Source organism: Struthio camelus, unplaced genomic scaffold, assembly GCF_040807025.1.
Source record: "Struthio camelus isolate bStrCam1 unplaced genomic scaffold, bStrCam1.hap1 HAP1_SCAFFOLD_48, whole genome shotgun sequence".
In the NCBI taxonomy this organism is placed as follows: domain Eukaryota; kingdom Metazoa; phylum Chordata; class Aves; order Struthioniformes; family Struthionidae; genus Struthio; species Struthio camelus.
Window position 1 is genome coordinate 307689 of NW_027182705.1, and position 11151 is coordinate 318839.

The 11151-nt window shown below is 58.3% G+C and overlaps 1 protein-coding gene across 1 annotated transcript; it reads left to right on the forward strand.

The window, feature by feature from the left end:
* The first annotated feature begins 6130 nt into the window (after positions 1–6130).
* LOC138065194 (SUN domain-containing protein 5-like) lies at positions 6131–10613 on the forward strand. Its single transcript, XM_068929406.1, has 9 exons — positions 6131–6150; positions 6573–6643; positions 7185–7246; positions 7671–7714; positions 7947–8106; positions 8498–8582; positions 8739–8854; positions 10071–10205; positions 10461–10613. Exons 1-9 carry the CDS (start codon positions 6131–6133, stop codon positions 10611–10613), a joined length of 846 nt encoding a protein of 281 aa, XP_068785507.1.
* Positions 10614–11151: the final 538 nt, after the last annotated feature.

The following is an 11151-nucleotide window of genomic DNA, read 5'->3' on the forward strand; positions in this document are numbered from 1 at the left end:
GGGGCTGACGAGAGCAGAAAGTTGGAGGCCCTGATTGCTGGTAGGAAATGTGCATTTCTTTTCCCCAAAGTCCAGTCTGTGCCTTTCAAGCTGCACTTTGTGGCTGTTTCCTCTTCTCATGCTCTTTCCCTCTACCAAAAGAGGCGCCATCATCTCTGAAACCACCCTTCCAGCAGTCACTGCCTACTCCTCTTTTCTCCTTAGCTGTAACACTTCACCAGGCTGAAGAAGGCCACATCCCTCAGCCTCTCCATACAGGCCTTGGGCTTCAGGCTAGAAACACCATCTCTGCACACCTCCTCTGCACCCTCTCCGCTTCCTCCCCATTCCTCCAGCCCTGGGCAGCCCACCCTGGCACACACTATTCCAGGTGTGAGCACAGCAGTGCTGAGTCGAGGGCGTTAAGAACTGCCCTTGCCTGAGTGGCCAGACTCTTCCTACAGCAGCTCCCTCAGCCTCCCATAGGGATAAAGTCAACCTTTGCCTTTGCCGGGCAGCACAAAACAGGCTCATGGCAGGAGAGCTGCCCCTCTCCTCTGCTGCAGGTCTTGCTGCAGAGCAGGTGGCTCATGCCCTGGACTCCACGGCTGTGAGGGCCGAGGCTCTGCTGGGTGGGAGAGGAGACATGGCGGGCTGGCTCGGAGCAAGCTGTCTGCCTTGCAGGGACTGATTAAGATGTACTCAAACCCATCCTCCTGTGATGTTTCTGTTAGCAGTTCTCTCGCATTCCCTGCCCATCTCTGATGCCTGGAGCTGCCTCTGCTGAGAGCTCGCTCTCTCTCTCCTAATGGCTTTTCCCTGCCAGTGCTCAACGACCCCATCCCACCCTGTGTGTGCTCTCTTCTGCCCCACAGAAAACCACTGGGGAAAGGTGCTAAGGAGCAGGGTAGAAAAACGCTCTTGAGGCCATCAAGGTGCTGCCGGGGCTGTCTGTAGGCTGAGGTGGGGTTGAAGGGGTTTGCTGAGGTTTCTCACAGACCTATTGATCTCTGAGAGGGAAGGTTTGGGAGTCCAAATTCCTTGCCAAACCAAAACACTCTTTCCTTTTATCTCCTTCCCAGTTAGCATCTATTTTTTTCTAGTCTCATTAGCACAAACAAGTTTTTTCCTAGAAGGAAAGCTCCCTCCCTTTCAGATAGACTTTTTTTTTTTTTGACTTTCCTCTGAGAAGACGCTTCAGACATGTCCTGTGCATGAGCTAGAGCTGTGAGCACCCCTAACCAATGGCAGCACCCTCTGGACAGGAGAATGAGCCTGTCCTGCCGGAGGCCACTGCATCTATTAGTCATGGGATGGGATGGGTTTACAAGATCCCTCCAGGAACCTCAGGAGTGTTGCCCGGCAGCCAGAGACTGACTGTGTCAAGGGCTGTGAAGATTTCTCCCACTACGAGCACTCAGCCGTCCTCCCGCTCCACACTGACTCTCACTTCTCCCTCTCCTCTCACCCAATGTCAGCAGCAGCAGGCAGTGCCCGGAGCCCCGCTGCTCTTGGCAGAGGAACTGCTCCTGCCCACAGCTGTCTCGGGGCCGTGCTGCCCGGTTGCCAGCAGCTCCCTCGGTCCCCGCAGCCTGGCCCCGCTCAGGAGCAGAGGCCCAGCTGAAGGCCTGATGTTCTCTCTCCCCTGGGCTCTCTTCTCCTCCTGGGAAATGTTCACTGAGGTAGGCAAAAATAATGACCTCTTGTCCCTCTCTAAACCACGCAGAGACACTGATTTCAGCATTGCCACTTGTTTCATCAGAAGACAGTCATCTATGAGAGATGGAAACGTCCCACCCTGGAAGACCCCATTCCCCTCCCTTAACTAGGCAGGACACCTAGAAAAAGGGCCAGAGGAGAGCTCGTTTACCCATGGTTCAGGTTTGGCTTCACATGAGTCCATCTGGGCATTGCAGGGCACTTTAGAAGCCCCTGGGATGTGATGGGATTCAGCTCTCTCCCACCAATTCCCCCAAAACACCGGAGGTGGGATGCCCCTTGCCCAAGCTGAAGTGGGCACAACAGAGGTGTCTGCATGCGAGCTCCTTGCCTACGCTCCCACTGGAACCAAGAGAGATGGAGGGTGGCAGTCAGTTGGTCGCACACCAACACCTGGTAACAGCTGAAGAGGCAGAGGAGGTCCAAGGCACGTGCCAGTGTCTGCTGGCTCGGATGGAGTATCTGAGAGAGCCATGTCGGGGGCTCAGGTAGGCAGTTTCCTTGGCCATCGGGAATGACACCAGATGCCTAATGCTGCTGCAGCCCCACTCATCATGAAGCTGAGGAGCAAGCAGATCCCTACGCTGTAAAGAGTTGATGGAAGTCAGTGCAGACACTTGATTTAATGATGTAAAAATGGGCTGGCAGGGCCCTGTCAGATGCGAGGGATTTTTAGCAGAATCACATGTTTCTAGCAGATAGCGCATGGGACCTACAGGAAAGCCTTATGCTTTTGGACTGGTTGCTGGGCAAGTGCCCCAGGGCACCTCAGGTTCCCTACCTCTGCCCAAACAACTGAATCCCACCTCTGCCTTTAGGCAAAGGCCATCCCGCCTACATTCCAGCAGGCTGCATTAATGGCACGTACATCACACCAAGGTCTCGACGCACGTCCCTGCCCTTTTACAACCTTCCAGAACTCCTTCCCCTGAATCTCTTCTCACTCCCCAGATGACAGGAACAGGGACTATGCTGATGATGTCCCCAGGGTGCATGGATCACAGGCTCTCAAAGGCCCAGGTGCTGGCCAAGGCAGAGGCAGGCATGCCTCTCTGGCCTTTGCCACCAGCCAGGGCAGGTGCCAGCCTTTTATCCCTGGCCTTCCTCCTCTGCTAAGGAGGAGGCGGAGAGCCGGACAAGGGCCTGGAGGGGCTGGCTGAAGTCCCAGCTGGGCCACCTCCTGTTGGAGGCCGCCTGTTGGTGTTGGAGGGGCTGTGGTTGATTTGGGGGGCCTGGATTTGGAAGGCAGAGAAAGGGGATGGTGCTGGTGGGATACAGGAGGTGTTTGAGGAGTGGGCACTGCTGGGTGTCTCTCCCACACGGAGGAGCTGCCAAGCCCACGGCAGCTTGCTGCCTGAGTGGCTGTGGCAGGCAGGAGGGAGGTGGTTTTGGGAAGGCTGCATGAGTGCAGGGAGGGGAGGCAGAAGTGGTAGGGGAGTGTGTGGGGGTGCAGGAAAAGGGTTGCTTTCAGTGGGAAGGGGTGTGACTGACCAACAACCCCTACAATGGGAGAAGGCTCAGAGGGCCAGGTGCCCCAGGAAGCTCAGCAACAGTGTAGGATGCGGCTCGTTAATCCTTGCTGTTGCACAGAGGACTGACTTTATCTCAACACAAAGGGGGCCAGAGGGTGACCTTTGTGGTAGATAAGCAGCCATATCCGTTAGTTGGGCCTGGTGTGAATGTTTCTCCAGTTGTTCAAAGCAATGGGAAGGTCTCCCCGAGATTAGCCAGACCAGCATGGGGGAAGTGTGTATGTGGCTCAGCCCAACACAGAGCATAAAAACTCAACAGCTAACTAAGGAATTCTGGAGAGAGCAACGGGCTTGAGCTGGCATCAACCCACGTGATTCCTTCCTGGCGACTGGGGATGCCCAGCATCATGACGGTGAGCACATTTGAGACCGGTAATGGCAATCACATTGGTATCGTGACTGAACTGTGTATTGCAATTGCTAGAGTTTGTGAAGTGTAGACACTGGAGTTGTGATTCCAGTATATTGCTGAATCATTCTGCTAAACCAAAAATCCCATGTAACATCCAAGTCCCTCAGAATAAACTTTGATCTTAAACATTGCCCTCCCCCGTACGCGTGGAATAGCTAAAGGAACCTGGTCGGAGAGTACTGCACCCTGACACTGCCCGTGTTCCAGAGAAGTGATGTGTTAACCTCAACAAATTCTTTTCACAACGTCTCCATGTACAGTCACTGCTCCTGGATCCCGCCAGCCTATGGCAGATTGTGAACATCTGGGATGGTCAGTCCACTGACGGATCTCATCTTCCTCCATCATCCGAGCCAGGATCTTCAATGTGGCCGAGCTGACGGGAGTGGATTTATTTGCAAGGGACATAAAACATCGACATGCTGAAGCTTTTCTCCTTTCACACATATACGCTTTGGATCCCACAACCTTCATTTCCTCAAATTCCTTCATTTCCATACCCACTCTTCTTGCTCCTGAGAGCTGGACAACCAGTAGCACATGCTGACATCTGATGGAAGTGTTGCACTCAGGGAAGCCTGGCAGTAAAACCTCTCACTGGGAACAAGATCTGGAGCTGTTGGCCACGTCATACAGTGACCCTGCTACTTCTTTAACCAACCCAGACACTCTGCAGCAGAGCAGGGGCTGGGGGGAATGGAACCCGGGCTCAAGCTGACGGAGAGACTTTCAGGAGCCACTGGAAGCTGCACATCATCTGCAGTACCTGCCAAGATGCTCCTCTGGAAAGAGACTGAGCATTTGTCCACGGGGGATCACAAGACAGTCCTGCTGTGCAGCATCCTGGGAGATGCCCAGGGAGCAGCTCCGTATCTCATCTCCTTTGCTCTCCCTTGTTGGAGGGGGACAATCCGCACTGGCCTCCCCTGCCTGGGAATGATCCTCCATAATTCCCCTTCCTTGGGCAGAAACGCACTGAACCTTTGCAAAGTGACTCCCGAGTGAGAGAAGTTGCACCAGGACAAAGGCAAAGTCCTGCAGCTGGGCAGGAAGGACCCCCTGCAGACGGTGCAGGCTGGGGACTGGCTGGCTGGGGAGCAGCTCTGCTGCAAAGGACCTGGCGTCTCCATGCACACCAACTGAACGTGAGCCAGCAGTGTGCCCTGGCAGCGATGAAAGGCAACAGCATCCTGGGCTGCCTGAACACAGTAGCGCAGCCAGGAGATCCAGGCGAGTGATGGTCCCCCTCCACTCAGCACTCATTAGACCCTAGCTAGAAGACTGCATTCAGATTTGGGTCTCCTCCGCCCCCCAATAAAAGAAAGCATTAGCAAACGGTGAGGAGTTCAGCTGAGGACCACCAAGGTGGCCATGGGCTGAGGCCCAGGCCCTGTGGAGGAGAGGCTGAGGGAAATGTGCTTTTTTCAGCCTGAAGAAGAGACGGCTTTGGGAGGACCTAACAGCAGCCTTCCAGTAACCACAGGGAGGTCGTCAACGAGACAAAGTCAGGCTCCCACACAGTGGTGCATGGTGGGAAGGCAAGAGCCAGTGGGCCTAGGAGAGAGGAACTTTTTCAGCAGGAGGTCACTCAAGCATTGGATCAGGTGGTGCAGTGAGGTTGTGCCATCTCCATCCTTGGAGGCCTTCAAGACCAGGCTGGATAAAACCCTGAGTAAGCTGGCCTGACCTTGTGACCTGGACTCACCCCTGGAGTGCCCAGACCCTCCCTGGTCATGTTGCTGTGCTTTCTCCAAAGTATGCCCTCATTTCTGAAGGGTATATAACATTTACCATCTTTAAGTGGGGGACAGGGCAAAGGCAGCATGGGGACCGAGGCAGTCACGGCAGCCCTGCTCTCCCTGGAGACCCCACTGCCCTGAGGAGGACCCAAGTGACAAGGAAGAGCCCAAGCACCAGCTGGACACAGAGCGCCTGAGAAGATGCTGGCCTGAGCAGCTGGGAGCCAAGAGCCAAGGGGCTGACGAGCTGGCAAGACCTGCACTGGGCAGAGGCACCACCAGCTGTGTGCACACTGGCCCGAATGACAAGCTCCAAGGCTGCGACACGACATGCAAGAGCCTAGTAGAGGAGGAGGTGGGTAACGCCACAGCAGCTTGCCCGGGTGACCAAGTGAGCTGGCTCTCTGGGCTCACCAGTGCTCCTGCGCGGGTGTGCCGGGAGGGTTCAGGCTTGGGGTGGGGGCTAAACCACAGGGGTTCTCTCTCCCAGCCTGTACGACAACCCCCTCCTGGGAAACCCCCAAACCCCCCTACTGAGGTCATCATGGGCAGCACCTTGCCTCTAGGGCAGTTGGCTCTTGTGACGTCATAAACAGCTGCCCTACATAAAAGCCCCGCCGGCCCAGATGGGCAGCTCTGCAAACAGGAAGGCTTGCAGGAGCCAGCGGGCGCTTTGGCAAGAGGCGTTTGGGTAGTTGCAGCACTGCGACCTTTCCCCTCTTGCTGGAGACTGGGCTGGACTAGGCAAGATGCCAACCGAGCTGGGCAGGTGGGTGCAACAGGGCCCAAAGAGCAGGGAGGGGAAAGGCAAGGAGCCCTGTGTGCCGCCCAGCTTCCTTGGCACGGACAGGCAGCCCCAGAGCACCGGGGCTGTCTGCAGCACTACCCTCCAGCCTGGCGAGCCAGGCAGCCCAGCAGAGCCTTGTGGTGGGCTAGGCCCTGCCCTTTCTCCTTGGGAGAGCCCAGGGGCACCAGGCTGCTGCCCGTGTGTCAGGCCAGACGTCTTCAACTGCCTTAGTGCCCCCAGGGTGGTGGGCTCCAGCGCAGAGCTTCCTAAACACCCCTGGGCCCTGCGCTTCTCCGCTCTGCTGAGCTGAGGAACCTGGTAGCAAGGTAGCCCCTAAATGCATCACCACAAGATCAAAGCCCAAGCTGTAGGCTCGGATAACAACAGTGTTCCCTCTCTTGTAGACGAAGCATCGCCTGGCAGAATGGCAGCAGGTTCCTGAGGGGCCTTTTCCTGCTGGCCCCAATCTTTGCTGGTGAGTAGTGCTGCCCAAACACCTTGCGGGGCAGCCCAGGCCTACTGGATGCCAGCTGTCAGCGGGAGGGAGAGGCAGTAGATCCCGTGTCGCCTTCCAGCTTCACATCTCTGTGAGAGTGAAGGCCAGAGATGGTCTGCACAGGTGGCCTGCGGCCTGCCTCCCGCCTTCCCTGGGCTCAGGCCGTGTTAGGGAGCGGAGCGCATAGGATCGTTTTGGCGAGAGGTCCCTCCCTGCTTCAGAGCTTTGGGCTTTGAATGTCTGTGCAGAACCTTGCGTGGCCGGGTGCATTTTGTCTTGGCTCAGGACCACATGCCTTCATTAGCCTGCAGGTCTGTGGCCGTTGGGTGTAGCTATTGTCCAAGCTCCGGGGCCTGGGGGGTGCCCCAGGGGTTGGAGCCACAGCCTCTCTCTGCACTGGCTCCAGCTCCAGCTGTCCCAGCCAAGCGCTTGCCCCCGACGGGTGGGAGGCCACAATGTGCCTACAGGGAACACGGGAAAGCCTCCTAATACAACTGTCTCTTGACGTGGTGACTTCCAGCTGGGCTTTACTGCTGGGGCTTGCTGCTCAGCGAGAGCAAGGGGCAGAAGGAAGCGCTGCAGGTACGTGCCTCTTGCTGGGGGAAGGCAAAGTGCGGCCGAGGCCCTAGCTCTGAGCTCCTGCCTCCCCTGCCAAAGGTGGGAAGCTGCTCCACAGTGCCAGGGCTCATCCTCACAGAGACGTGGGAGGGGGTGGGGACGCTGGTGCCTGTCCATCCCCTGCCATAGCTGCTGAATGAGCTTTGACACAGAGATGTCCCTGAGGGAGCTCTGCAGGCTGGCAGGCTGAAGAAAGGAGAAGTGGGGCAGCAGGTGGCTTTGCTCTTCCCAGAGACAGTGGCTGCAGAAAGGCCTGCAGCCCTCTGCCTTGCTCCAGACTGATGGAGAGCAGCAGCAGCTGCTGCCTGCTGCTCCCAGGGAAGTCTCCTCTGCGAAGCCCCCACAGCGCTCCTTGTGCTTGCTCTCACGGAGGGCCTTTGTGTTCCAGGAGAAGGCAGGGGAGCTGCTGGAAGCAGAGCTCACGACTCTCGGGTAAGAGCGCTTCCTTACCATGGGCCCCATCTTACCATGGGCAAAACATGCAGGGCTCCAGGCTTTCCCACCTGCTAAACGTGGAGGTGAAGGGGGAGCCTTTGTGAAGGTGAGGGAGGAGCGAGGAGGGGGGCAAGGACATGGCACCCTGCAGGAATCCTGCCTGCGTTTGGAGCCTGCCTGCAGGGGCTGGGTGGCCCTTGGACAACACGTGCTTTCCCTTTGTCTTCAGCAACTCGCTGGCCTTGCTGAGGGAGAAAATCCGTGAGCGGGAGCTTCTGGAAGAGCAGGTGGCTCGCCTGCAGGCAGAGATGGGTGCCGCAAAGGAGGCCCTCCTGCACTCTGTGGAAGAAGTCTTGGAGGAGAGCAAGATGGCCGAGGAGAAGAGAGGGGTAAAGAGGCTGGGAGTGGAGGAGAGACCTTGCTGTCCTTTGGAGGCTCCCTCCTGCTGCTTCCTCTTGGCTCTTCTCAGAGCCAGCTCTGTCCTCTTGCTGCCCCGCGCAAACCTGGCTCTCAGGGCTCGCAGGGGCAGGGGTGAGCTGAGGCAGGTCTGCACTTTGGCTCTACAGACCGCTGTTCTCCTCGAAGCCACGCGTGACTCGTCAGAAAGCGCTGGCCATGGGGCACCTTTTCCAACAAGTCTTGCCCGTGGGGGACTGACCCCGAGTCTCCCCTTTGCTCTGGGCAAGCACTCAGCACTCATGCACGAGTGCCCACTGAGGCGTTTGTGTCATTCTCCACGCTCATTTCCGCCTCTCCCTTCTTTCCCAATGTTTTTCCCAGCCCCTTCTTGACTTGACCCGGGCAGCACTGGAGAAGACAGCGGCAAACTACCTCGAGATGGTGGACTGGGCTCTGAAAACCACAGGTATGCCCAGCGAAAGTCTCCTGGCACTCGGCTGCTCTATGGCCCCCCCAGAAAGTCTGCCCAGCTGCGCTTGCAACCTTGAGAAATACCTGCTAAGTCGCTGCTTCTCCTGGCCTCTGGCCTGCCCTGAGCAGCTGCTTTCCATGTGTCTTTCAGGGGCCACAATCGACACAGAGAGAACATCCAGCACCTATGGTGGGCGAGGCGGTGGGGCTCGCTGGCTTGGCCTATGGTTCTTCTCGGTTGCCAACCCTCCCGACACCATTCTGCAGGTAATAGCAGAGACAGCATGACTTCTGAGGCCCTTCCTTGCTTTCCAGTTGGGGCAGCAAGTCCCAAACGCCTCCCGTCACAACAGCAGTATCGCTCAACCTTACCACGCTCCTTGTCTTCCTGACAATCCCCCGTGCTTCCCGACAGCGCTGCCCTCCCAGCTGGAGGGGAACGGAGCTGAACCCAGTGGCAGCAACCTGCCCACAACCCTTGGTCGCCGTTTGCTGAGCACCTTTGTCCTCCTGGCAGCTGCGTTTGCCCACCTCCACTCCAGTGGTTGCTTTCCAGAGAGAGGGGAAGCTGTGGGGGACCTGCCAAGCCCCTGAGGCAAGGACAGAGCCTCCTGCAGGCCCCCGAGCCTGACGGGATCTGTCCAGTGGGAGGAAGCGTGGCAGCTGGACTGGGCCTCGTCTCTCCCGCACAGCCTTCAAAGGCTCATGGGGTGACATGCGCTAGGCAGAGCCGCCCTGTCTCTGAACGCCGTGCAAAATCAGAGCAGGATTCTGGAGAGGCAGTTGAGCCTAGATGTTTCGTAAGGAAGACTTGCGTATTCTGAAAACAAGTGTGAAAGTGCCCCCTCCTGTCCCTTCCAGCCACTTGTGCACCTTTCCAGGCAGAATGGCAGGCGAGAGACAAAGGCAGGCCTGTGCTTCTTGCAAAGCCGCCCGTCCTGTGGGCTCCTGGAGCGCCTTGCCATTGGAGGGGTCTGCTTTCTGCTTGCAGCCGCACACTTCGCCTGGACAGTGCTGGGCTTTCCAAGGAGCTGAGGGCCAAGTGGTCATCCGGCTGCCTGAGCACATCTGGCCAAGGGCTGTCACCGTGGAGCACATCTCCAAGGCAGTCTCTCCTTCCGGGCAAGTCAGCAGCGCCCCCAAAGCTTTTGCTGTCTCTGTAAGTCTCTCTGCCTTGCACCTCCGGGGCAGGGGGCGGGGAGGCAATCTGGCCATGGCCAAAAGCTGCAAGGGAGACTCGTTGCTCCTGGCAGCTTGGTGGCTGGTGGCTGCAGAGCAGCGCGTCCCTGCCTGGGGTCTGTGGGGGCCCACGGTGCCGTTGTGCCACTCCGGCTTGTTGTGTGCTTCCTGGCCCAAGGGTCTGGGAGCGCTTGCTCAACACAGCCTGACCCACAGCCACACTCACCTCCTCCAGACCGCTGCGAGAGGAGCGGGGCAGGAGGCAGGCATCCCCGATTGGGACGCCGCGGGCGCTTTTCCTTAGGCTCTGCTGGAGCCTGACCTGCCCCCACTGTCTGTTGCCTTGGAGGGCGTGGGTGAGGAAGCAGCAGCAGAAACTCTCCTGGGGCTCTTCCTATTTGACGTGGACAAAGAGGCTGTTCAGACCTTCCGCCTGGAGGTACTGGCAGTGCGTGTGGGCGCCATGGGAGGGACGAACGGAGCTTTGCCTGCCAGCCCTTGGGCGACAGAGGGCGGAGGATGACGCCAAGCATCCTGCGCCTCGTGGCTCTGGCGTGGGAACCATGGCTGCCGCCTCTGCCAGGGCTGCCGCCTCGGGTTCCCCAGCAGGGCTAGCGCTGGCCAAGGAAGCCACCTTGCTGGGCTGCTGCTCTTTGCAGCCGAGTGAGGATGGCTCCCCCCGTCTCCTTTCCAGAAGCAGCTTCCCAGACCCTTCCAGTATATCAAGTTCCAGGTGCAGAGCAACTGGGGCAACCCCGAGTACACGTGTATTTACCGAGTGCAGGTTCACGGGGTGCTGGCAAGGCACAACTCCCACCTGAGCCAGGAGACAAGAGAGCTTCTCTGAGCGGCAATAAAAAGAGCAGGAAACCATGGGGCAGCTCATGTTCATGTTCTTCAGCCCACCCGGAGCTTCATTCCTGAGCCAGGCTGCCCGCGGTGCGCATGGGGAGCACCTCGAGAGAGACCCGGGAGAGGGGCCGGGTCTCTGACAAGTGCAGCTCTGCCTCCAGGAAGCGTGAGGGCCCTCGGCTTCCTCCAAGACAACTCTGCAAAGGAAGGAAGCAGAGAGACCCTTTGGCAAGTCTCCTCCGCGCGTCCTGTCATCCATAGGACAGGCATCTGCCACCACCTCTCTCCAGTGCCAGCGAGCTGCCGCAGCCGTCAGCTCCTCCAGGGCCAGTCCAGCTTGCGGCGCTGCTGAGGGAAGGCCCTTTCCCCCATGGTCGAAGGGTGGGCCTTGTCTTTGGCCGCAGGGGACAGGCCGGGGCCCTTGGGCTCCAAGGGCCTAGCAGGGACCCTCCGTGGGACAAACCATACCCAGACACAGCGTCCGTAGGGCTGCCGCCGCCGCGCAGACGTGACGAGCGCCCTGTGCAGGTCGA

What these genes read in the sequence shown, in the direction of transcription:
- LOC138065194 (XM_068929406.1), top strand. Translation starts at nt 6,131, where the DNA reads ATGCCAACCGAGCTGGGCAG. An exon ending in ATGCCAACCGAGCTGGGCAG is followed by an intron (nt 6,151 to 6,572) that starts GTGGGTGCAACA and finishes CCTCTCTTGTAG; the next exon opens with ACGAAGCATCGCCTGGCAGA. An exon ending in GCAGAGCTCACGACTCTCGG is followed by an intron (nt 7,715 to 7,946) that starts GTAAGAGCGCTT and finishes CTTTGTCTTCAG; the next exon opens with CAACTCGCTGGCCTTGCTGA.